The sequence below is a fragment of the Aythya fuligula genome, chromosome 10 (assembly GCF_009819795.1).
Source record: "Aythya fuligula isolate bAytFul2 chromosome 10, bAytFul2.pri, whole genome shotgun sequence".
Taxonomy (NCBI): domain Eukaryota; kingdom Metazoa; phylum Chordata; class Aves; order Anseriformes; family Anatidae; genus Aythya; species Aythya fuligula.
Window position 1 is genome coordinate 897,271 of NC_045568.1, and position 26,008 is coordinate 923,278.

The 26,008-nt window shown below is 33.0% G+C and overlaps 1 protein-coding gene across 7 annotated transcripts in view; it reads left to right on the forward strand.

Moving 5' to 3' along the window:
• ERC2 (ELKS/RAB6-interacting/CAST family member 2) overlaps positions 1–26,008 on the forward strand; it is a 551,904-nt gene that overhangs the window by 423,316 nt on the left and 102,580 nt on the right. Inside the window, exon 19 of one of the 7 annotated variants that reach the window (XM_032193894.1) lies at positions 11,986–12,051. The exons of the other annotated variants lie outside the window; for them this stretch is intronic. Within the exon in view, the coding sequence (XP_032049785.1) occupies positions 11,986–12,012 (27 nt within the window). The 3' untranslated portion in view covers positions 12,013–12,051. The remainder of the gene's footprint in view (positions 1–11,985; positions 12,052–26,008) is intronic. 7 annotated transcript variants of the gene reach the window in all.

A 26,008-nucleotide genomic window follows, 5' to 3' on the forward strand; every position in this document is an offset into this window, starting at 1 on the left:
ATTATTATTTACTGTGTTGTATTATTTAGCATTCCATACAGCACTTTTTTTTTTTTTTTTTAACAGCAATTTGATTGCCATGTGCCACACAAACCTGTATTTTCCATTCAATAGTGTATTAAACGCAGATTCTAGATATGTGGTTTTTGGTGACTGTGGTCCAACCCACTGCTGATGGTGTGAAACCACAGAGCAAATTGGGAAAATAATAAACTTGCAAATGATCACAGGACATTTTTTATTTTGTAAGGAAAAAATGATGTGGTGTTGTAACATAAATGCTATTTAATTTTGTGCATGTTAGGGAAGGTTTTTGAAAGTTTTCTCAGAAATCCCAGAGAAGGAAGAGGCAGTTGAACATGCAAGGTTAATGTTGAAATATTTCCCATTTCTGTGAATAATATTGGATTTTCTAACTTAGCGTTCTACACTGATGTAAAGAAATACTTGTATGCTATGAGATGTGGTGGTAAAAGTATGTGCGTGTGTATTTTAATACATACTTTTAAGGAAGAAGAAGATGTTTTGCATTTACTGATGTAAAGCGCTGTGACTCTGTACCCCCTTTAAAGAGGGTGGTGCATCAGCAGTCTCTTGGAAGAAAATTATTTATAAATAAAAAATAAATATATAAAAATAAAATATAAAAATAAATATCTATAAATAATATATATATAACCTACTGGAAAAAGGAATACTTTTTGTGTGTGCTATTTGGTTCAGCTATTGATATTTTGTTTTTATGATCATGTTTTCATTATAATTGTTATTCAATTTCATATTCATCTGTGGGCATCATGCAGCATCATAGTTCTAGAATTAGAAATAGGGTCTCCAAATTCTCTTGAAGGAATTGGTTGTGCACTGTTTTCAGATATAATAGATGTAACAAGCTTTTTCTCTTTTTATGCGATTTTTATGTCTTCTGTCTGCTGCTAGGGAACAAAACCAGGTTTTCAACCACTTCTTGCCTCTATCCCCTCTTTTTTCACAATGCTGTTTAGAGAGAGATATAAGTTGGAAATCTATTTTGCCTCTGGACCTTAAGTCTGGGGAAGATATGAAAACTTTATAAGCAGTAGGATGATTCTAACTCTCCTCTGCCCATACATATAGTCACGTTACAGGGACTCACAATGTGTTCCCTTGTTATGTTGGTACATCTGATTTTTACTTGATATAAACAAATTTCCATGAATTGAGTGCTGCTATATCAGTAACACTGCAATTTTAACCATTTTACCAGTCTTTTAAAAAGGATTAAAAAAAAAAAAAAAAAAAAAAAAACACAACTAAAAATGTAAGAAACAGTAAAAAAAATAAAATTTTGCAGTTTCGCTCTACAAATTTAAATTTATTCTCTTCAGTTTGGGTTTGAGAGTTGGCAAACTTTCTTAAATTTCACCTGAAAATATTTTGGCAGTCAGCGGATATCCTGGAGTGTGGGTGTAGTGTTCTTAGCAAGAATATGAGCTTAATTTAATAAACATTCTGTGCTAGCTTCAGTTTTCAAGGGGTTGCAATATGTAGCATGTTGTAGAGTGCATTACAGTAATGTAATCTGTATTTTTGCATCTGGAACAGACAAAAAGCATATCTAGATAAATTTGAACTTCTAGATTTAGAAACCATCCTGCCCAATAGCCTAGACGACATCACAAAGCTTACTGTTTAACTTCCCAGCTCTCTTTACTTCTCACTTCTAAAAGCTTACCCTTTTTCCTCAATAACTTTTTCCCTGGGCCCCTTTTGCCAATGTCATCCTTCAGTTTTCCTCCTTGTATTGAAAATATTGTGGAGGAAGTGCCTGTCTGTATCACACAAGTAAACATGCTCTTGAAGCGAAGTGATGTTACTGAATAAAGTTGATAGAAATAGGCACAATATTATTTACTACTAAAGGTGCCTTTCTGTACTGCACTCCTTTTGTCTTGTCTTTTACTTTCAGAATTGTAACAAATAGAGAATGCTGTCTCAGAAACCACAAGCCTGGTCAAATTGAGACATCTCATTCCCTTTTGGTTTTGTAATCTCAGACTACTTTCTGCCCTTCCAAATTTGTATAGTATTCTGACTTGGAGGCTGATAAACCACAGTCACTCATATTCACTTACTATTAATTTCCCTTGGCATTTTACATTTCTTGGTATCTCTGAAACATTCTTTAAATTATTGTCACGTATGACAGATCTCCAGCTCTAGAATGGTCTCCACATAAAAAAACAGCATTCTTTTGCTATCACCCAGGTCTTTATTGTTAAGATTCATGACATCTCTTCTGTGTGGTTAAAAGGTCCTGAGTTCAAGTTGCTGTTTGTGGACTACGTGGTACAAAATGTACTTAATTATTTAAATTAAAAACAGGATCTCTCTATAAAAAAGGGAATTAGAAGAAGTTATGTAGGTAAGCTGGGACATTTATGTTTCTAGGCTATACTTCAGTTAGTTTGACAGTATTCTTACTATGAAGTTATATATTTGAGAGGACATATGAAGAATTTGATTCTGTGTCCACACAGTGGAAGACTGAAGGTAAGACATCCAAAGAATTTTCATACTTTAGGACTTCATTGCCAATCCTGATGACTATATGAACTATCAAATCTTCTTACTGCTTAAAGAACTGGAGATTTTGAGAGACATAAAATGCAAGGTGTTTCTCATTTCATGAATTCCAAAGCTGTTGTTGAGTCAAAGTTGTATGCTTCACTTCATGATCACCAAGGCTACAAATTTATTTTATGATGACAGATGATATTGTCATAAAAAGGATTTAGATTTTGAGAAAGTATCAATATCATAAGCTGTGCTATAAAACTGTAAGATCTCTCTGTTTTCCAGAAAGTTGGCCCTGTTCTTAAAAGCTGTAATTGAGGATGGAATGTCATGTGGTGGTGTATGCATGTAGCCTGTCCTTTTACATCTTTTTAATCCATTTTTGACGGCACTTATACAAGGCAGTGGTGGTTAGAAGTAGATAATTACAAACTCACAATCATAATTTCTATTATTCTGTTTTTCTGAAATCTCAGCAAAGAGGCCAAAAAATATTGTTCAAGGTTTCTGAACTATCCTTTTATCAAAAGGAAAAGTCCTCCTCACTAAGACAGTGATGCAACAGTGTGTATCCATGAAGTTTCTGTTAATAACATTCTCCAGTAAGGAAGTCAACTTGTTTTTAAAGAACTGTGTATCTGATATCTGCCTTAGTATTAAATCCACATAGTTTTAAAAATCTTTTCTTGTTAATTTGAAAAAAGAAATTGAATGCAGTGATGCATGAAACTTAACAGTATAACTGTTATAAAATAGTAGTATACCACTTCTTTTTGCAAGTTTTAGAAGACCTTGTGCTGTTAGACAGTGTTTATTGATTTGTAAAGTGGTGACTGATCTTGGAAACAGCTCATCAGCTGGAACTGCTAAACATTCTTGAAGTTGCTGAAAGAAAAAATGTGAAAAACACTACAATTCAGATGAGTTTCTGTTTGAGGTGGATGACTTTGAAATCAGAGCCATAGGACAGTTGAACAATGATTGTTATTTTAGTGTCTGGATCCTGATTGGCAAATCACTGTATTGATCCATATATAATTTTAAAGAAAAAGAGTACATGCTACTTTGTTTATTTTGGCAGACCTGGCTATTAACACAATGCCTTATATTCTGTGGCAATACTGGAATGTTGCCAACCTTAAGACTCCTGAATAGGCCCCAGGAATATTGAAAAGGATTTGTCTTTAAAACAAAAACAGAACAAAACACAAAGCCCACAACTTTAGAAGGTGAGCAAACAGAACAACAAAGAAAGGTTATTTAGGTTATTTTTGCTTATTCAAATGACCATGATTATTTGAAAACTGTGAAATTCTTCACATTTCCTTAGACCATGAATAGAAAGTCCAATCTCAGCAGAAGATCAGTGTGTATGGAAAACTGAAATGTCATCCTAGGGACATTTCTGCAACATTAAAACTTTGTCTTTCAGTTGTTTGGAAAAGAAACAAAACTAAGGGGAAAACCCTAAAGTACCAGTGTTATAGTGTATAAAAGAAGTGATATGATATAGCTGTTTAATGCAGTAAATCAGAATTATTGGCTCCTTCCCTGACCCAGATTTTGTTTAATATTCTGTGTTTCTTTATTCTGTATGTTTATACCTTGTATTTGGGCAGGTGTGGGCTTGCTCTTGTCTGTTCACTAAACGTACATGAGCTTGTTCTGCTGGTGCCTCAAGCTTCAAGGAAGCACACAATTGTATTAGTACAGTGCTGAGCCTGCACTAAGCTCATTGGAGTCACATGGATTTATTTAATTTAGGAATCTGGGCAGGGCAAGGTTTGCTTCTTGGTACATTCAGTATAAACAATCCCAGGCATATCCACTGTAAATAACTAGCATTGTGCTGAATTAATTGCTACTTACAGATCTAAGAAGTACTGTGCAAATTAGTCACATAAATACTCTCACATTTTTAAGTATTTCCTCTAATTTTTCATCTTTGCTATGCATATTCTCCCTCTGGAACAAAAAACTTGTGATTCACATCACAGAGTGTTGAGACATGTTGAAGTGAATGCAATAAAATCCTATTTATATCCTGGTCACACTTTAAAAGTCAGTTCTCCTATTAAATTGTATGCAGTTATCATAGCTATATTGTTTATTATAAACACGTTCCTAAATGGAAAATGCTTTTCTTCTAATTAGGATGTTGTTTTTGTTTAGAATTTCCCAGAACCAATAAGTCTTATCATATGGTCATTCTAATAGATACAAGATTTTTGCCTCTGATATCTAGCAAAGTATTTCTATCTACTTTAACCTAAAAAGAAAATCAGTGTTTTTCCATAGAAACTTGCAGCCCAGATTTTAAGGATAATGAGAGTGGTTTCAGACATAAATTTCTTTGTAGATTGCATCATACCTGTGATGGAGAAAAAGAAAGAGCCTTGAAATTTGAGAGTCTGCTCCAAGTTGGAATTTGTCTTTCAGGGCTTCTCTAGTCCTTAGGTTTGGTATATTACCATTTACAGTTACAAACTTCATGTTCAAAGTTTCTTATGTTATTTATATAAAAACCAATAGAAATGTGTAATATTTATGAATACTTTTTTTTTTTTCTACCTCTTAATTGTAATTATATTGTATCCAGATGAATTTTCTAATACCTTTTAATTATATTAAATTCATAATTTGACTAAGAGGCCAGCTAAACTAGTATTAAAAGTAACAAGTAGAATGCAGGTTTTGCTGTCTATGATACCTCCAGGAGGTGGATTTTGTACATTGAAAAGTTATACCTCTCCTTTGCTTACAGAAATTAATTTGTTTTATGTTTTGAAGTTTAATGTGATATAATGTATACATACTGCTCAGTATGTATATTTATATATATATACATATATATTTATATGTTAACTTTGCAGTCTTTTCCACATATGGAAGAATTTTTTGAGATCATGTTTAGCTATAGACACTTCTCCCCCTCACTTCCCCTGAATGTGCATGTTAGAATATACAACACTTATACAGAGGTTTACATTTATCTTATATTTTTTACTAGAAAAATTAGCTGCCACCATCATAATCTAAAATAGGTTTTTTACACCAAATGAGAGAGCCAGAAATCCATTTCTGGGAGACAGTAACTTGGTAACAAGAGTTGCATATCTAGCACTGGTTACTTAAGTGAGATAACATGTCACAGGCTTTCACTACAAACGGGACCATAAATTTTTGCATCTGATTTCATGGACCACTTCTTGTAAGAAGCATTGAGTTTCTGCTTCATCTAGTGATAAAGCTTTAAAATGTATCAGTATCTGGTGAAACATCTTATTCATGTTAATGCTAGTCTGGGTGTTGTAAAGAAACCACCTTCTGCCTACCTTCATCACCAGTATTTATGTTTGACTGTAACTTAACTATATACAATTGGAACAAATGGTGAGATAGACTTTATGGTCATTTTCATAACTAGATGATGCACCAGTGACCAGGATGATGCAGTTGTGACCACTTCTGTTATGGTTAGGTTTGAAAACAGGCCTGTGACATAAATCCGTATTACTGAAGCAATTTTTAATATTTATTCAACTGTTTGAATATATGAATGAAACATAAAATACAGAGCTTCGAAAATTCTGCCCATTCATTTGAATGAATCCACTGTTAGACTTTCTCCTTTCCACTTACAGGCTCACTGCTTCAAATCATTCATGCATAAAACTCTTCTGTAGTCAGTTGTTCCATATATGGACAGTTTATGAGATTAGTCCTCAGCTGTGATTGCTCCTGTATGTTTCCAAGAAATTGAGTAGCAGATGAAAGTCTTTCTAAGCTCTAAAAGATTCTGATTTTAGGGTAAGTTCTTGAATTGAAAGAAATATTATTACTTAGCAGGTAGATTTCTGGAAATCAAATTTCTGGAAATCAAATTCTGGAAAACAAATGGAAATTAATATCTGGAAATGTAATTGTTTGCTGTAAGTAGGACAGTTTCACAGTCCAGAGCCAGCAGTTACATGCTTAATGACCCATTAATAGCCACAAATAATAAGAAGAGTAGGATAAATCTATCATCAGAAAGTTAGTTCAAGAGATGAGCAGGTTATCACTGGATTTATTCAACTCAAGTTAAGACATTAATTCTTAGCATGCTGGCATATGAAAGGGAAAAATGATGAGCCTTGTCAGGAAGGGTCTTCTGTTTGTGGGAAGAGAGCCAGCAAAGCTTAACTCATAAAGTTTTAAATGTTGCCTGTGTTGCAAAAGTTTTTGTATAAAAGGAAATTAGGATTTTTGATTTTTTTAAATTTATTTAAATAACTGATTTTATAAATATATTTGCATGCCATAAATGTGAGGGGATGTGCAGTACTTCAATTTCATTGACGTATTTTCCGTCTGCTTCTTGAGTAAAATTCACTGTCTTCTTCACATCAGATAACCAAATTTTATACCAGTGGGCCTCATAGTAATACAGAATTTTGCAGTCTTGGAGTACGTATACATTAGAGTTCTAGTTATGATCAAGATTACATATTTTGAAGAAAACTCTTGATTATTCCTACTTACTGCACTGTGGTTTTTAACCAGAAGCAGTTTTGGAGTGGACACAATGAATTCCTTTTTGAAGAAGTTTATCTGAAAGATGCATTTCAGGAGGTCGCCCACCACAGTTCAATGCTAATGGGAATTCAGTCTTGGAGCAAAATTAATCCAGAATACCCCCCCAAGATACATATATTGTAGAGATACCACTTTCAGTACCAGTTGTATTTCTCTGTAGATCTGTCTTTATTGCAACACAACACTAAATATAACTTCTTGCAACTATTTTGCATTCACTGGTAATAAAGGGTATGCTATGTGCAGAGTAGTTATGAATAGGAATATAATTTCTGGTATCTGATATATTACAATTTGTTATCTACACGATCTAATTAGCTACATGATCTAATTATCATGTAGATGATAATTACAGTAATCCTTTGTTTTTAACCTGATGTATAATGTATCCCATTTTATCTAAAGGCCAGTGTGGCAAATTTACTACTGAAACTGAGGAACCATAAAGAACTGAAGGCTGAGAAAGATACCTGCAAAACTTGTGTTGAGCTACACTTCTGTATTAAAAGAAAAGACATCTGTATACAAGCTCTCAACACCTTTGTATAGTGTTTTCAAAACACTGTTTTCTAAGTTCCTCATCTTGTGATTTTGAAGGCAGTTGAATTTTTGATTTTATGTTTTTGTAGCAATTGGATAAGAACAGTAAATCCTATGTAGTGACAGGAGATATTTCTTTTTAAGATGCTGAGCAAATACGGTAAGTAGCACACAGAAAAGACTAGCAAAAGGAATGCACAAAATCATCACAATCAATCACAATTAATAATCTATAAATAGTTCATAAATAGTTCAAAATAATCTATAAATAGTTCATTTGGAGTGGTTTTCATAGTATTTGAGAGTCTAAATTAAGTCTAAATTAAAGGCTTGCATGTCAGTTCTAAAAATACAAGGCAATCAATATCATAAATATTTTGAATTCATAATAATTTTACAATAATTATCAATTCAAATGGTGTTTCTTGACTTTTCTTCCCTTTTTGAATGTCTTTAATTCAGATTTTGCTTTGCAGTTTCTGACATTGAGCTGCTATTCTTGACCCTATAAACCAATGAAAGATCCAAGTTTAAAAAGCAGTTAATGTACACAAACATTAATCAAAAAATGCTTGATCATAGTTCATAGTTTATTGTTTGAAATAGCCATAGATTAATGATTCTATAGGATACACACTGATATGAAAGACTAAGCATTCTGCTGGAAACCTCTGATCCAATGTTAATAAATGATAAGGCATAACTGCAGCTTTTATTTTGCTTCACAGTGCGTCAAGACTGCAAAAATAGGTAATGAATATAATTTGTTTCAGAACATCAGTGAATAATTTTTTATTCTTCTACATCATCTGTTTCTGCTGAGGTACCAAACCGTAGCTTCTTGATATAATAGATTGTTTATTAAAACAGTCTACAATCTTACTTCTTATGTTACTTTTATCCAGAGCCTTTAGGTACTTATGTTTGTCCGTACAGCAAAATCTGTAAAGTCTGTAGCACTAAAATGATTTATGCCATTAAACATTCACTCCTGAAACTGTAACGGGCAGAAGAATGACAAGGATAGTTGAGTCTTATAACTTCCATCCGATGCACTGGAAGGAAGTGGTGCAGGCTTGAGCACAACCCCTCTGCATAATGGCAATAGTAAGCGATCAAAGAGTTTGTTTAATATTCCATGAAGATCTTATATTTGTGCATTCTGTTATATTAAAAAAGTGACAGCATGAAATTATGGTGCTCTGCTTTATCCTTTTTTTTTTTTTTTTTTAATGAAAATGAAGGCTGACAGGAGTAGGAGCTGCAGGAGTTTTTTTTTTTTTTACCTCAACTATAATGAAGCATCACGTATTTTTAGGTCAGTGCATTACATGGCACCAATATGTGACATAATTAACTAGACAATATGACGCGTTAGGTTATGAAAGGGTAGACTTTATTGATGGGGTTGGTAGGTTGGTGACATCTACATAGGTTAGTGGAAGTCTTAAAATGCTATTTGTCATCTATAAATAATTAGGATGTGAAATTGCAGATGAGGTAAGAGCAAGTTTTCAGGGGTAGGTATAAATCAAGAGAGAATGTTACGTAGATAAAAGTTTTTAAAACCTGACACTATGTTGAGATTGGTCTTGGGTTGCTTTTAGTATTAAGAATTTTAAATCAAGTGAGTGTTTTTTTTCTGTTTGGTTGTCTGTCAAAACAGATCACAGTGTTTTTTTTTTTTAAATGAATTTACGAATCATTAAAATTGTAAAATTTGTAATAAGCTCTTTGTGTACAGAATAAGATCAGGGTGCAGAAATTATCACTAAAACAGATGTGTGAAAAAAAGGATGGAACAGGATTTTTGTTAATTTTATATGTTAAAGATGAAGTGAGTCATGATCATAATCTGGTCCAGACCATTCAATAATTTCATCATTAAATCTGTAATTTGTGGGGAATTATTTTGAATACTGCTAATCATATCTTTTATGAATTATCTCAGTCTTGATATAAAAGCTTCATGATCCAGAATTGATGTGCTATTGAAAAATATTTACCACATTTCCAGTTTATGTACTATAGGTCTCTTCTTTTCTCTAGCAGAAAAACAAACAAACAAACAAACAAAACTTTCTGCTTTTCTGTATCAGATCAGGGGTTCTGAAATAAATAAATTTGGGATGAGAATAGGTATCTGTGGGTCCCTGTCCTTCTCCAGTAACACTCATTCTACACAGAGCTAATTTTACTGACAAAATATATTGGGGAAAATAATAAAATGCTTTACAGAAATCTCAACATATTATTTAAAAAAAAAAATAATATCAAAAAAACTCTTTGCATAATTAAAGAAGGTAGAAAGTTATTTTGACAGGACCAGTACTCAATAAAATAATGTTGATGAACATTAACTGCATTCTAGCTTTTAATTTATTCCTTATTGTATGTGAGGATCAATGTCAAACTATATAGTCTGTAATTTCATGTAATACTCTAAAAGTATTTGACAAGGCTTGATCTGTCAACTCTTCTAGAACCCTGACAAAAAGAGAGATCACACAGATAACTGAAGTGAAAATGAATACTTGGCTATTTTAAGAATTGTAATATAGTAAACAGCAAAAGAGATGAACATGGTATGTTTCCAAATGAGCCCTTCTAACTGAGTTGCCCATTTTTGTTGATTCCTGCTATTTTTAAAGGTATCACCAAAGATTAACCTAATGCATTTTGTTAGTGAAATAGGATCAAACTGCTCAGTGGAAAAGAAATCCTTCAGTCTTTCTTCAACCTTTACTCTGGAAAAACCCCTGTGAACTTCAAAGTTAATTCAATTAACATTAGTAGGTCTGAATAACAGTTAGTCCTGCAGAATTCATGAGGAAGGACTCATATTTTCAGTGAGGAGAATCCAGCTCATTGGAAGTTTAACATAATCTGTCCCTTTTTTTCCAAAAATAAGTAAGAATATTCAGGGCTTACTTTGCTTTGCTTTACTTTGCGTTGTAGTGTGCAGACCATATAACTAAGATGTGTTCAAAGTTAACTGTAAAAAATTAACCCACATTTCTTCCATGTTAAATGATATCTAAGTTTATAGTGGACTGTCAGATTTCTTTACTTAATTCAGCAATATGCAAGACATCTATCTTAACATCTGGTTTTTAATAACAGTTGACATCTGGGAGCTCTTTTTTATTCCAAGAATGGACTAGGAACAGTAGTGATACTGGCAGTGTATATTTTCAAGCTAAAATTCCTGTCTGTTTCAATCATAATTAATTACTACTCATTTTATTTGCTTTTTAGATTTAATTAAGTGCCAGCAGTATGTTACACCAGCTAGCTCTCAGAGTTTTGAAACTACAGAATGTCATTTTTTATGTTTCTAAAATATTAATGAGTGATTTCTGAGGATATCTAAAATGATAAGTTTTACTTGATTATGAGCTGCTGAGTGCACATGCTGTGCACCTCTGTTCTAGAAGCTTGATATTGCATCAGAATTTGGCACGCTAGAATTATATAGTTATATGCATTGACATCTGTGTGTACATAGATAAAGCATCATTATAAAAAGTGTAATCTTCAGTAAACATACCCAGTGAAGGACATTTCATTCTCTTGATTTAGTTCAAGTTTTACATTTTGTTCTCTTTAACTTCAAGTTTATAATGAATTTAAAAAATGCTCTTCTCCCCTTGAGCATATCTACAGTAATATAATCCCTTTTAAAAAACAATTCCATAAAATTGTTAAGATTTTTGTATTGCCATTAATGTTATTTAACATAAAAATTGCAAATAAATAAGTGATCTTAATGATTCAAAAATGGAATAAAGGACAGAATCTGACAATGTGTAGTGTTTAACATTCACTTAAAAGATAGATTTAATTGATAGCTTATTAGAAAAGTTTACTTCACTAACAACAGATTTTTCTGATTCTTCAGCAGTATCTTTGTCATTTAACCTAACAAAATGTAAGACAATTTGATTATAGTAATTACTTCTTTGTTTACTTATAAATTTTAATCTGTTTCTGCTGCCAGCGTTGGTTTGAATTTCATGCAATTAAAAACTAATATTTTAATATTTAATCTTATAATCTACTTCCTACATACTGTTTTAACTGGGTGGGAAAAATATTTACAGCATTGTTGGTTTTTGGTTGCTATAGATGCAGATTTTTGTGTAGGTAACACAAACTTGTTCATTTGCTTTTGCTGGCTTATATTAAAAAAAATCATGTTTTTAACAGGCAAGAAAGGTGTATTTTATATTCACCAAAGTAACTAACCTTTTCTTTTTTCATTCCAATGCTAACATCTTCTCTGTGCATCTCCTAATGTCTGGCACACAGGATGATGAGGAGGGTATATGGGCATAGCCGTTCCTATAAACCAAAGTTCCAGTTTTATTTTGAGGGGTGAGAAACTCTCTTTTCTATCTTTTGAATTGCAGTCTAATTTGTATTGTTTTATTTTAAACTGCATGGAGCTGTATGTTTCTTAAAAGGTGTGTTTGTGAACCATGTGAAAGTGTTTTTTACCTATGCAATTAACAATGAGGAACTATGTGTGACTGTTCAATGGTCTAAAGCTTGATTTTTATCATACCCTACTGTGGATAAAGATGTAGGTAGGTCTGAAAGTTTAAAAAAAGTGTATTTGTTTCTGTTCGTAACAATTCCTTGTGATCAGGAGATAAGATTTGCTTTAAACTAGCATTAAACTTCTCTATCATCTCAAAAATCCTGTAGAAAGAAAACTGTAATATCTTTGCAGAATTAATATGAAAGGTTGATACTTAAGAAGATTTGACACAGATTATGGATACAGTTTTACTGGAATGTAGTTTATAGTATGCATGGAAAAAATATTAAGCTAAAATATTTTTTTTTAAATTTTAAGATAAGAGATAATGCTAAATAAGGAAAGTATAACCTTTCTGTGGATGACTAGCATCCATGGATTAATTTGGCTGTGATACAAAAGTTCAGCTTATTTTGTTTAAGTCTCTTTCAATTATGAGTAAATACTCTGTTGTCCATTTGTGTCAGTTACTGATCAGTGTTTATCCACTTTTTTTGGTGCTTGCCTTTGATGCTCTAGGTAATCTCAGGCAGCTCATGATTACTCTGGTCTCTTAACATTGTTAATGACAGTGTAAACACATCACTGGTGCTTCACTCAGACAATGTTGCTCACGCCACTATCTTTTACTGGCACAATTCTATTTGCTATAGTGGGATTGTTCAGAGGAGAAAAATCTACTCACATAAGTGAATATTAATAGCGCTGATGTGTTATTAAAGCTGTTAAATTTATTAAAGTTATTAACTTTACTCTTTATATCACTTTGGCCTCTGACACCCCAAGCTGAAGACTGTATGATGTGTTTTGTTTCCAGTGATGTTATAAGCCATGTTTCAGGCAAGTCATTCTAGACTAGAATAAAATCTCCAAAATCATTTTTTGTTCTTATTTGTAACATTTTTATTTTTAAAAAAACCTTTCATATACCTGCTGTTTAGCATAGTTGCAAGATGATGCAAAATTATTGATATCCATGACAAATAATTTGCATTTTGTTTAAAAAAATTAAGCTGTTGAAGATTTCTGTCATGGGGAAGTTTAAGATCCCACAACTGGGAAATAAAATAATGACAATTGCGATACCATTAACGTTTAAAAGAAAGCAAGCTTGGTTTATCGGAGTATTGTTATAAACCTTTATATATATATACATATATACACACACACACACACTTTCTGATTTGGCTTTAAATGTCATACTCATATAGGCTGTATGTATAGATAACCTCTGAGTCTGGACACACGTGTTGCATGTGGAAATAGTACAGACGGATGTGACTCATTCTAACTTTTTTTAGTTACTTTCTTCTTTTCTGAAAATAAGCAGCCTTAAAAAGAATCTGGAATTATTTTTCACATAAAAATGTAAAAAAGGTTTGTGGGTTTTCTTAGTGTTGTGTTTTAAGTAATTAGCAAGTTCTGTTAACTGCAGCTGCATGATATTTTAATGGCAGTTTATGGTGTTATTTAAAAGCAATGTAATTTTCAGTTGTTTGTCAGCATCATTCTTCTGTTTGGATGTGGAGAGCAAATTTTTGTGTATTTTCCAAGCCTAAATATATTTCTAATTTAAAAACAGACATTCCTTTCTGACTCTTTTGTTCAAATGCCAGCATAATTTATCTGGTATCATTATATACCAGACACTCGACAAATACCTTTTTTTGCTGTTTCTTTTTAAGTGAGGGAGCACTGCAGAGGTCGTGTAATCAGTAGCTTGTAGAAAGCAGCCGGTCCTCTGGACTGCGCTCATGGGTAGACCTGTCCTTGGAGGTGGAACAGCCATCACTCAGTGTGTTAATGGCTATCACAAGGTGAAAATTCACGGCATAGACCTCCTTCCCCATTTGGAAATAAATAATTTATAAGCCTTTCTGAAAACAGATATACTGAATTTCCTCATGTTCTCTGTTAAAATCTGTTGAGTGCATCTTTGCATTCAAAGTACATCTTTGAATTCAGCAAAGCTGAAATGAATGGATAAACGTTTCTATTTTGCACAAGCTTTATAGCGAACAGCTTGATTTGGCTCTGTGAGCATAGTAGTTTGCATCTAGCTCAGCAGTGGGGGCTGCTCAGGTAGAACTGAGTTTCTTGGCTCTTGTATTCAGCCAGAGGAAAACTGGATTTAGTTCTCAGGAGTATTCTTTAGGAGTCCAAGTTATGACACAAACTGCTTTCCAGTTCTTTATTCCTGCTTTTTGATGCTTGAGCACAGCAGGAGTTAAAAATGACTCGATTGTACAATAACTCTATAATACTTTCTGCCACATAGACTAGAGCTTTGATATGGTAAAGGAATTGTAGCTCTGGATAATTAGATTATTTTATTTTTCCACTTGCAACTGACATTGACAATCAAAAGACTGATAAAGTTGAATCTTGCAGATTCTACGGTCTTTGTAAAATACACATTTTTTATCATTTGTTTGCTTTCTACAAAGTCTGTTGTCACAACTTGCTATGTGATATTCTTTTTAGGATACATTTTACAATGCTATAATTATAGACTGAAAGGAATGGTTCCCGACATGTAGTTTTGGAACACGAGCCATATATTTTATTTATGTGGGAGAGGAAAACACAATTTTAACAATGATTTAATTTTTGAAATATTTGAATCAAAAGAATGTGGATTTCTAGAAATAACTCATTCACCTTCTTTATAGTTCCCTTTTTTACTATAATTTTAGTCACACATTTCAAATTATATATACTATGAATGCAGCAGTTCCATTATGACACAGAGTGTGTCAAGATGTTTGTTTATGAACAAAAGTATATTCATGTTCTATTGGAGTCTCAAAACCACATTTATTTTGTTTAAAAAAAAAGTGTACAAAGTGTAAAATGATTTTTAAAACTATCAAGAGGCAAAAAAAAAAAATAATTTTAGCTACAGTAGTGTAAAATAAACATTATGGTTTTGAAGTGGTTTCTCTCTGAGATTCTTTATCTACCGAGTGAAAAGTCAGAATATTTTTCTTATTAGAAGCTACAATATATGAAAGTTGACATCAAAATGAATATTTCAGTTAGCTATGATCATGACCTTGCATTGTAAAAATTTAAAAAGATAGTATTATCCTGGAATTCTTGTAGTAGTAATGAGTACAGGCGTTACTCATTTAATAGTAATTTGATGAAAATCTCAAAAATCACCATAATAATTAATTAATCACTCACTCTGAATTCATACTTGTATATCCGATAACAAAATTTTGATCATTCAAGAATATTTTACTAGCTGGAAAAAAAAGCACACTAGAGCATGACAGTGGAAACATATAGAAATTTTTGTGATGTGATATACTAAAAAAAAAGAGAGAGAGAGAAGCACAGACATGAACTTAATGTGTTTTGGAGATGATTCTAAATCACATCTTTACCTAGTATGACTCTTTTTAATTATATTCAAATTAACTATGCTGATGGCTGTATCAGACACGGTCATATTTTGATACTTAAGTGAGTACTCAGCTCACTTCTCAGGCCAAAAGAGCCCTGGAACAAAGCCAGTACCCTCTCCGTTCTCTGCCTCTAAGTGGTGCCAGGTAATTAATTCTATGCATTTTATATTGTGAAAATATATTCACAAGGTTTAAGGTGTTATAATAGCAATAGAGGGAGATTTACATACAGTGAGTATTCTGCAGCTCAGCTGTGAATTCCTCTGTCTCTTTTGCTGAAGATGAGAAGTTGTGCATTTATTTTTAGTTAGTTCTGAAGTGGCCCAGCAGTTGGATCTGGTGATCTTTGAGGGTCCCTTTCAACTGAACTGTTCTGTAGTCTAGTCTAGTCTACTTTCATTTTTGTGTGTGTGTGTGGGGGGGAAATTAAAAAATGGTATCCTTCCTTGTTAGGGACTTTAGGCAAGCTTTGCGCTGCTTGTTAAAGGAATGCATAGAGCCTCTGCAGACTTCGGATATTATTCTTCATCTATTCTCACAGTAACCTCTAAAAACTTTTAAGATTTAACAAATTTATTTTCAATGCAACATTGTGAAATAAAGTTTTGTTATTTAAGGTGGGCAAGCAAGAGAATGATTTGCTATTGAATTATCAGGAATTTTTATGGGATTCTCAGGAAATGAACTTTAACCATTTCAGATCAGACTCAGCAAATTCATTCTCCTTTCAGAGGGTTTTCTGAAAACACTCCTAGCTCTTGAAGGCCAGTTATACTCCTGCTGCAGATGATCTTCCTTTGGCCAACACACTATGTTTTCTTCTCTGAGCATCTTTGCTCAGTGAGGGAAATAACATTGTGTTGGCTCAGTGTACTGATTAACTTTTCTTGCCTTGTAAATTCATGACGGGTGTGCTGTTGTTGTTTTTAATTCAGTAGGTTGTTTACATTTAGCTTTTTCAGTGTCTTGCTGTCAGAGAACTGTAAATATTTGCTATTCATATTTTTTGAACACTACCCTATTTTATAATTTGTCATTATACATTCAAAGTATCTTTTTAAAGCAGGCATGAGATTCTGCTTCTTAATATTTTCAGATTTTGGTTGTTTGTTCATGGATGAATTTATTTTTATTTAAAAATTTACTTCTATAGTTATGAATGGAATAGATACGTCATTTTAAAAATGTAAAATGTAAAGTTGTAAAATGCAAATTTTCCCTTCATGTTACTTAATTTACATGTTTTGATACAGAAATAACATCAAACATTTCTGGAAGTGTCTTCAGGTAGGGTGTGGTAGAAGTAACTGTTAATTTTCTTCGCACCTTCACCTATTGAAAAATTTCAGAAAAATTTAACTACAAAGACTCTCTGTGAAAATCCTTTGTGATTAAAGAAGGCATTTTCCATTTACCAGATATACTGTGGGTTGGCAACTAGCCTAAGTGGTTCTCTGAAATGTCAATCTAATTCTTCTTAAGAGTCTAATTGTTTATCATGTTGTTTCTGAAAACAAGAAATATATAGTTGCGTGAAACATTGATTCCATTAACTCCATGTAATTGGCCAAGGATAAGCTTAGATGAGCCTTTTTCTCAGTGATAAGCCACTCAATTTGAAGTGCTGTTTGTGTCTGGTATTGGCAAAGTTCAGTTCTTTTCTCTGTGCACAATATTAGCATGAACAGTACTGAGTTCAAAGCAGCCTGATAGGTGTGGAGAAAAAAAAATATAGGCAGTTTTCCCTGTACCCTTAAGCCTGTGTAGACTGCAAGCCACTATTGATTACTTTTAACATAAGAAATTTTGTTTCATTTCAATTGATTTTTTTTTTAATGGTTAAAAGCCTAAAGCATAATTAAGGTCCTAGAAACTTTAAGGAAAAGCAGGTGCTAGCCAGATGAAACATTGATGTGTCCAAATATGAGAAAAGCTGAATTTTAAACACACAGAGACTGTAGAATCCAAGTGCTGGGTTGTAGTATAAAACCCGGTCAGGGGAAGAGCTTCAGTCAGAACTTGTGCCTTTTAAACACGAGGCAACCAGTTGTGAGACATACGCTTCAATGGTGTCACTGCTTTGGACCTGCAGTTTGTAAGAAATGAGCAGTGTAAGAGATGGCTTTCGAATTTCACATTTTGTCTGTCACTGATATTGAAGTACTGAACCTATACCAGATTTGGGATAGAATTTTAGTTTGAGAATTATTATTATTATTATTATTTTTTAATTTGGGAACAAAATAAATGATCTCTTTTGAGTTTGTTGTGAGTTTTGAATATAACAAATTTGAGAAGTAGACCACTCTCAATTTGTGTATTGTACTGCAGCCAAAGGGCATCTTCTGCTCTCAGAATTTGAATCCAAAGAACACTTAAAATACCAAAATGTTTAGCTTCTGAACTTGTTTGGTTTCAAATCTAATTCTGTCCTGGCTTTATAGTCTTATTAATGTTCTTTTAGGTACTATGCAGATAGTCTCATGCAGTCAAAAGTTTTTTCCAAGGCCATCAAGTAGTACTCCACCTAGGTGATGATAATAAAGGCTGGTCCTCTAATTATATTTAAGAAAAATTAAAAGCTAAAAATCACAAAAACTGTTTTAAACTTTACCACTTCAGTGCTCAGATACTACAGAAAAATAGCATGAAATGATGGTGGAACTGTAGAATGACAGGATGTGTTGTAAGGTTGTAAAGAGGTTGTTGTAAGGTTGTAATGTTGCTCATTAAGGGGCAGACTAGGTGTTTGGGGAAATCTCATCAGCCAGAGATCTGGTACCACACGTAGATGCACAGGTTGGGGCTTGTTAGAAACAGGATCCCTTCTCTCACCTTTACGAAGGAAACAAAAGAAAATCAGTAGGCAATGATAACTTAAAAAAAAAAAAAAAAGCTTATATAGTAGTGTGTCATGGGCAACTGAATCCATGTGACTTTCAGAAAATGAGATTGATGGCACAGCTGAGGTGAGCAGGTAGAAGGAAAGTGCTTGTTTTTTTCATTCTTCTTCCTACAGACATGGCAAAAACAATTAGGACTTTGCCACAAATTGTCCATGTGTGTCTGTAATACAAGTCCACGTGAAAACTGTTTTTACAGTACTTTGTTTGTTCAGTACTGTAGACTTTATTGTCAGATATGAAGTGAGTTATGCTTTAAAAGATGTTCAGACAAGTTGATTGTTTGTTATATCCTTAAAATAGGGATACCTTCACACCTGAAGCAAAAAGGGTCTAAAGATTGCGTCTGACGGCAAGTGAAGGCTAATGTTTTTGAAACTAGAATCATAAAGCTTTTTTTTTTTTTTTAATTTGGATTTATGAGCTGAAAAAAGTAGTCTGTAATTTTAAAACTTTGCCAAGTAGTCATGACGGAGTCACTCTTTGGCAGCAGTCGCATTCAGTAAAAAAGTAAAAACCTTTAAAGTAGAAACTCTGTACAGAATGGGTGGACAAGTAAAGCTTCTCAATTATTTCTCAGGCAAATGTTTACTGTTCATTTCTAGCTATTGAATGTTTTTTGTATGTGTTTACAGGGAAAATAAGGAGAAAGCTGTTTTAAAACAAATGTGGTGCCTCACTTTGTCTTTCTTGAGATGTGATGAAACAGCTTTCTCTTACAATGTCCTTGCTAATAGCAGTATGAAGCATAACAGCATTTGATCATTTGATTTGATGTTGCTATAGAAGGATATGTTTAAAGACATTAACTTTCAGCTATTGTTCTGCTTTATATTTACATCTTGTTCAGTAAAGATTATTTTTTTCTTTTTAATGTTTGGATATTCTGTTAAGCCTGTTTTGGAAAATAGCTTTGGAATGAGTCTCAGTAGCATGCAAAGCAATGGAAAAATAGGGAGCATGACTGTTTACAGTGTTCATTTCAATTCTCTCATCGAAAATACTAGCTGTATGCTTAATTACCTAAATGGGTGTTGCTACACTGACTGGAGCCCAAGGGCATTTTGGATTTGTGATTTTTTATGAACATAATTCTTGTGTTACTGCAGCTTGGTTTTTATTAAACAAAAGGAGGAACCTCCTAGGAATGTTTGTTTTGCAAACGATGGACAGATCTGTGACTACTCTTCTTCTTTCTTGTTAAAATAATTTTATTCATAATGTAAGATGTTTAAAGTTGTCACTTTAATTCAGAAATTGTATATTCATTAAAAAGTTACATTTTTTTTTTTTTTTCTTAATACTACTGCTAGTACCTTCAGGTACTAACTACCCACAGTTGAAGACAGAGGGTTTACAGTAGAAGTACATAATTTATTTAGCTGTACCTGTTTTGTTAGTCTTTATTAATTATATAGTGGAAATAAATATATGACGTGCTTGACCAGTGTAAAACTTCTGTGCTTCCTACTGAATGGAAGATCAGTGAAGATGATCAATACTGTTCTTTTGAAAAACAACAACAAAAACTTTGTTACAACTCTGCTTTGGCCAAATACATTACAAAATTAAGGCCAGCACCTGAGACACTGGGCCCACTGAATTCAATTAGTCTTGTTATTTATTTCAGTACTATTAAATTTTCATTCAGATTGTTAGAGCAGTTTCTTGTGATTTGTTCATGGTTTTAGTAGAAAAACATCTGTGCGCATATATATATATATATATATATATATATATGCATTCTCAAAGGTATTTGCACAAACTAACTGTCTTTTACTTTGCTCTGACAGGTATTTATCTTATCCTTGGTATTTATGAGACACCAAATCATCCCCATACCTAGCTATAGAACTTTATTATATAAATTCAATATTTTTTTGTCTGTCATTTGTGTGTTAGCTGTGTGAGTCAGGCTATTCTGTCTGAACTTTGGCCTCAGCTTCTTCACTGCAGGTGCAGAAAGTGTGCAAACAGTCTGAAAATGTAGCTGATGAACCGAATGTCAACGCTTTTGATGTAGTGGTCCTAAAGACAACAACTACAGGACCTGCAATCAGCAGTCTTGCTCTTTTTTGCTCTTCTATAATGAAAACAAATAACATTTTTGAGCAATTTTTAACACTGCAGAAAGTGAGAGAAGGCAGAATGTATTTTTACGGCTAAACTTTGTTTCAGAAATTATAGTTGTTGTAAACAGTTGATAATCAATGACTTCATGCTGAAATATAATCAAATAATCTAGACATGGTTTGGTATCTAAAGATAAGCTGAAATGTAAAAAAGTAGTGAAAATGTACTATGCAGAGAAATTATGGATTGCACTTCTACAAATACTTGTGTGAACATGTGAAATTGCTGTTACTTGTTTTAAAGCTTGTGAGCTTTGAGCAGATTTTTGTAAATATTAGAATAAGTGAATGTGGGACTGTCTGCACAGCATTCCTGTTGGAAGATGTTTCTGTCTGGAAGCAGAAATGTCAATTAAAGACCTCATGAAAAATCATATGACTTAAGCTTTTAAATGTAAACTTTTATAATTGAATACTAAAGTAAATGAACACATGAAAAAAAACAAATGAACAAACAACAGCAAATGAACAAACAACAGCAAAAGCAAGAAACTGTAAAATTTGAATAATCATCATATTTATATAAGTTACACTGGAAAGTTTATGAAAAATACAAGAGGAAATGTGTCAATACAGTACAAAAATAATGTATAACAATTTAGTATTTATTTTTAATAAAAAATCATATAGCTATTTAGTAGTTACAATACTTATAGTACTGACCTACTTAACATCAATGAAATACCAGTTGTCATTGCACACATCTGTTGATTTTCTCAAGTTAAAGCTTTGATAGGTGATGACTGCTATCATAGCCACAGGGTCTGGAGCCAGTTTTGAGACACTACCCTGTCCCTTATACTTCACGTTATTCTGGCTGTGTTTTCTAATGCAGATTGGTTGTAGACTGTGGTTTCTAATGCAGATTTTCAGATCACACACATGCAGTAAAAGAAACATCCCTACAACTTCATCTGGGTGTGGTGAATTGAGCCAAGTCAGGTATAGAAGCAATGAAACTGACAATAAAAAACACCCCAAACATTTGGCTGTTTCAGGAAGTGCATGCTGCCTCCATAGCCATTCCATTTTTCTGTCAAAGAAAAAGTATTGAGCCATATTGGATTGTTCAGAGGCTTGAATTTAAACAATGAATCAGTGGCTGGAGCCACTAAATTGTTCTTTAATAGTGTAATACAGAAGTCTAGGGAAAGTATTTATTCATGTAATTTAAGTAAGTTCAGTATCAAGTGTCTTGAGAACATCACTTAGATAACACTGAGCTATTTGTGTACTTGAGTGATAGCAGCAAATGTTTATGTAATGGATTAGAAATAATTAAGGAATGCTTGCCTGTTAATAATCCCAATTCTGCTACATTGTCCCACACTGATTATGTATCCATATGCATTTGTTGTTGTTTAAACTCAGATCTTTTTGACTAAAATGAGTAAGCTATTCACTTGAACAGCTTTACTGAAAGATTTGAAGGAGTAGCAAACTTGGAAGGGAAAGTGCTAGGCATCTGGAATCTCTTTCATTGGCACACCCAGATATAGCTGAGGGTATCTGTCCACAACCTTAGGCCATGGGCAGAATTTGGGCAGAGCACTCCACAAACAGCTATGCCAGCTGATGATGTTATTACCATCCACCTTTGTGTGTTTGTTACATTTTTTTCTGATATAGATTGTTACCCTCCCAGATCCATCAACAGAAGAAATCACTCCCATCAGTCCCATATCAACTTCAAGCAAACTGAGCCAGTTTAACTTAAGTAGTGATGAATGGGTGTGAGCAAGCCTGTTTATCATTACATGGTGTGGACTAGAGGGTACTTTGACATGGTTCTTTCAGTTGGAAAGTGTGTGGTAACATCCAGTTGATGGTTAGTGAAGAACAGCTAGTGGCAGTAGCATCTTCAAGCAGAAAAGCCCAATCTAGAAGAAAATGGTGTCCATAAGGTAAAATAAAAACACCCTTACTGAAATTACTTTATCTTAAAGGCTCCTGCACCAATTTATATAATCAGGTTATTAAAGCAATTTAAACGAAGCCAGTGCAGTCTTCTCACTTAACTAATCAGAACCTCTTTGTTAGTATAGCAGGTATTTTTGCCAGATGCAAGCATGAAGGTCAGTAATATATAATACTTTCCATTTTATATAAGAACTGTAAGTTCTGGAAAACCAGTTCTATGAGTTCTCCAGTTCTTCTTCAAAAAAAAAAAAAAAAAAGTTTGGATAGATTCTGCAATAAGGTAAGGATGGACTGATAAATTAAAAACATGATTGATTTTGCCACACATCATTCTAGGACCTTGAAATGTGATAAATTTCAAACACAGAAATCTTTTTATAAGAAAACTTAAATTCTATCTATAAGTATTTAAGAATTACTACTGTTCCCTAATGCAATTGATGCCTAAATCTTTATTTGTTGGAGCCATCAAAGAAGCACACATTCTTTGTGTTGTGTTTTACATCTGTTGACCTGGATCCTGCATGAGTTTTTCATGAGTGTTCGTTTTAGTTCTAAGAATGTGGATAGGGTCAAATGTAAACACTGAGGCAAATTTTTAATGATTTAGGAATTATATAACCTAGAATGATTTTAATTATGGCAAAAGCTTTACGTCTGACTCTACGTTGGTTCTGTACCCCATAGGAATTTATACCTGTGTAAGTAATAACAGTGTTCTGACTGAATTGTATTCAAGCCTTTTAGGTGGAAAGTGTTCTGAGATTGCTTTTGTATGTGTGTGTAAGTGATTATTCTCTCCTAACTGGATTGATTGTGGAGCAAACTAAATGTAAAGGTGAAAAGCTTTACTTCTTTTGTAAAGTTTTTTTTTTTTTTTTTTTTTTTTTTTTTTTTTTTACAATAGCTCCTTTTCCAGTGTTGCAATTCCCTTCAATATCATGCTACTAAAAGAATTTTTTCCTGACTCTAAATTTTCTTTTCTGCCAACTCTATGCTGACTTAAATTTTATTATTTAAATCCATGGTTAGATTTAATGAAAAACCACACTATTTAACTTACCCTTACTCTTACCCTTTCTGAGGATTACAAAATTGTTGAGAAATTTGCATAGATCCTGCAGTACTCCTTTGTGAAATATTTACCTGTGGTAGGTCAGCCTTTTAAAAACATAAAAAACTGCTTCAAATCTCTTTGCTGTTTTCTTCCAGATTCCTTTATTGAAGTACATTCAGTGTTTTTTTTTTTTTGTTTGTTTGTTTTGTTTTTCCATCTTTTACATGATGGTTTTTATTAATCTTCTAGATCTTTTCCTGAGTTGTAAATTTGCTTAATTTTTAAAGTCAGTGGCAGAAACTTTAATAAGAAATCATCTTATCATCAACTGCTGTGCAATAGGGCTGTTTTACAGTTTGAATGCTACAAATCAATTTATTTTGAGACTTGTAATGTATTTCTTGTGCATAATTAATAGACGGGAAAATACTTGGAACTTGAGTTGACATTCATTTAAAAAAAAATGATAAAAGCTCAAAAAAACCCTGCTAGTAGGAATAGTTTTAGAATTGAACCTGTCAACCAAAAACAAGCCAGCAACTGATTGTAAGAGTTTTTTTTTCTTTTTTTTTACATGCCTTTTAACTGTTTCTTAAGTTCTCTAATTTTTTAATTAGAAGATGTAAAGACTACTATGTCCCTTACAGTGTCTCAGAGCACCTTGTCTTCAGGTTTTATAGAAGCAAATGTAAATTAATAAAATAGTATGTGAATCTTCTGCAGATACAGTCATCCTCTATATACAGATATAGAGGAAAGCTTGGAAAAGATTTACCTAGAAATGGTCCTTCAGTATAAGACTTAGGAAAAAAAAAAAAAATCTCCTTTCTTTCCTTCTTGAAAGCAGAATTTATTTTAAGGCAAGCTGAGTGAGAACCCTGCCTTCGAGGAAAAAAATGCAGGGAAAAAAACATGAGCTCTCTAGGCATAGTTAACTGCTGTTAGCACCAAGACAAAATGAATAGTCAGCTTTACTTTTACCAGTGTACTGTTTTCTCTTGAGGATTGATAGGTTTAGATGTACCGATTCTCTCCTTGACTCTGTCTGTCAAACTTTGATCTGATCTTGAAGTGTTCAAAAGCTGCATGTGTTGCAGGATTACAGCAAACTTGGTCTTACAGGTTTAGCTTAAATAGTTTTCATTTTGTCATATTTGTCATATGGGTGTACCACAAAGAGTGCTTGGTTTTAGCCGTAGTGCCTTGGGTGGTGGTATGCAGCAAGTAACAGAATACTGGGAATAAAGAAAAATCCTGAAATGAATCCCTCCAGCTATGGGCCAGTTGAGAGGTAGAGAGACAGGATGTAAAGTAAAACCAGTATGTCTCCCTTTGATCAAAGGATAGATTCCCCACCACCACCCAGCAGGTGATTAACACATAAGTATATTCTCTCCTAAACAGGCAGATTGGACAAAACTAAGTATCTGCTCAACATGCTCAAAGCAAACTTTATTTAATTAACTACAGTTAGAATTATTTCAAATACTGGGTTCAGATTTATGAAGTTACGTGATCTGCCCATTGACTCCTTTAAGGACAAAATTTCACACAAGAACTTTAAAAGTGGAGAGGATGGCAGCTATATGGTTCTCATTTTCATGACCTAAATCTAAAGCATCTCTTATTATTAAGCTATTAGTACGATCTTATCAGTGGGTCTCTTTTTAATGAGTAGCCTCACTTAGGACTTCCAATACATAATCTTAAGAAAACATTTACTCAAAATTATTTTTAACAAAAGCATTTCTGTGTGAAAGATAATTGAGCTATTTCTGTCCCATCAATCAGGATCAGCCACATATTATCATTCAGAACAGTCTGTTTCAGAAAATAGAGATCTGTAAGTAAGCAATTTTGTTTTGTGAGGATTATTTTGTGTATGTATACATATGACACATGCAGTTTCCTAGGAGCTTCATAAAAATAATTAAAGTATTTGTTGCCCATGTTGCACATCGTTTTTAATATCATGGTTGAAGTTTCAAAACATACAAAAATACATTGATTCTAAAGCAACATGAAATATATATATATAAAAAAAATAATAATAACCAAAAGAGATGTCAGTGAACATTGCAGAAATCAAATGTTCATTTGGCATCGAGAAAATAAAAACTTGATATCTTTAAAAACTGTAGTGGATATTGTCCTTGGAGTTGTCTTTTATGATACTGCACTGTGGTTACTATAAATCATGTGCTTTGTTACTGGTGTTAGAATGCAATTTTAGCAAGGTTCAGTTTAGGAAAGATCTTGTTTATCAGCCAGTTACTTTTTCTTAGAACAGAAACCAGTAGTTGGAATATAAAACCTCCAAATCTGCAGGTGAGATGTTTGGCAATTTAATGTAACTTAGTGAGATG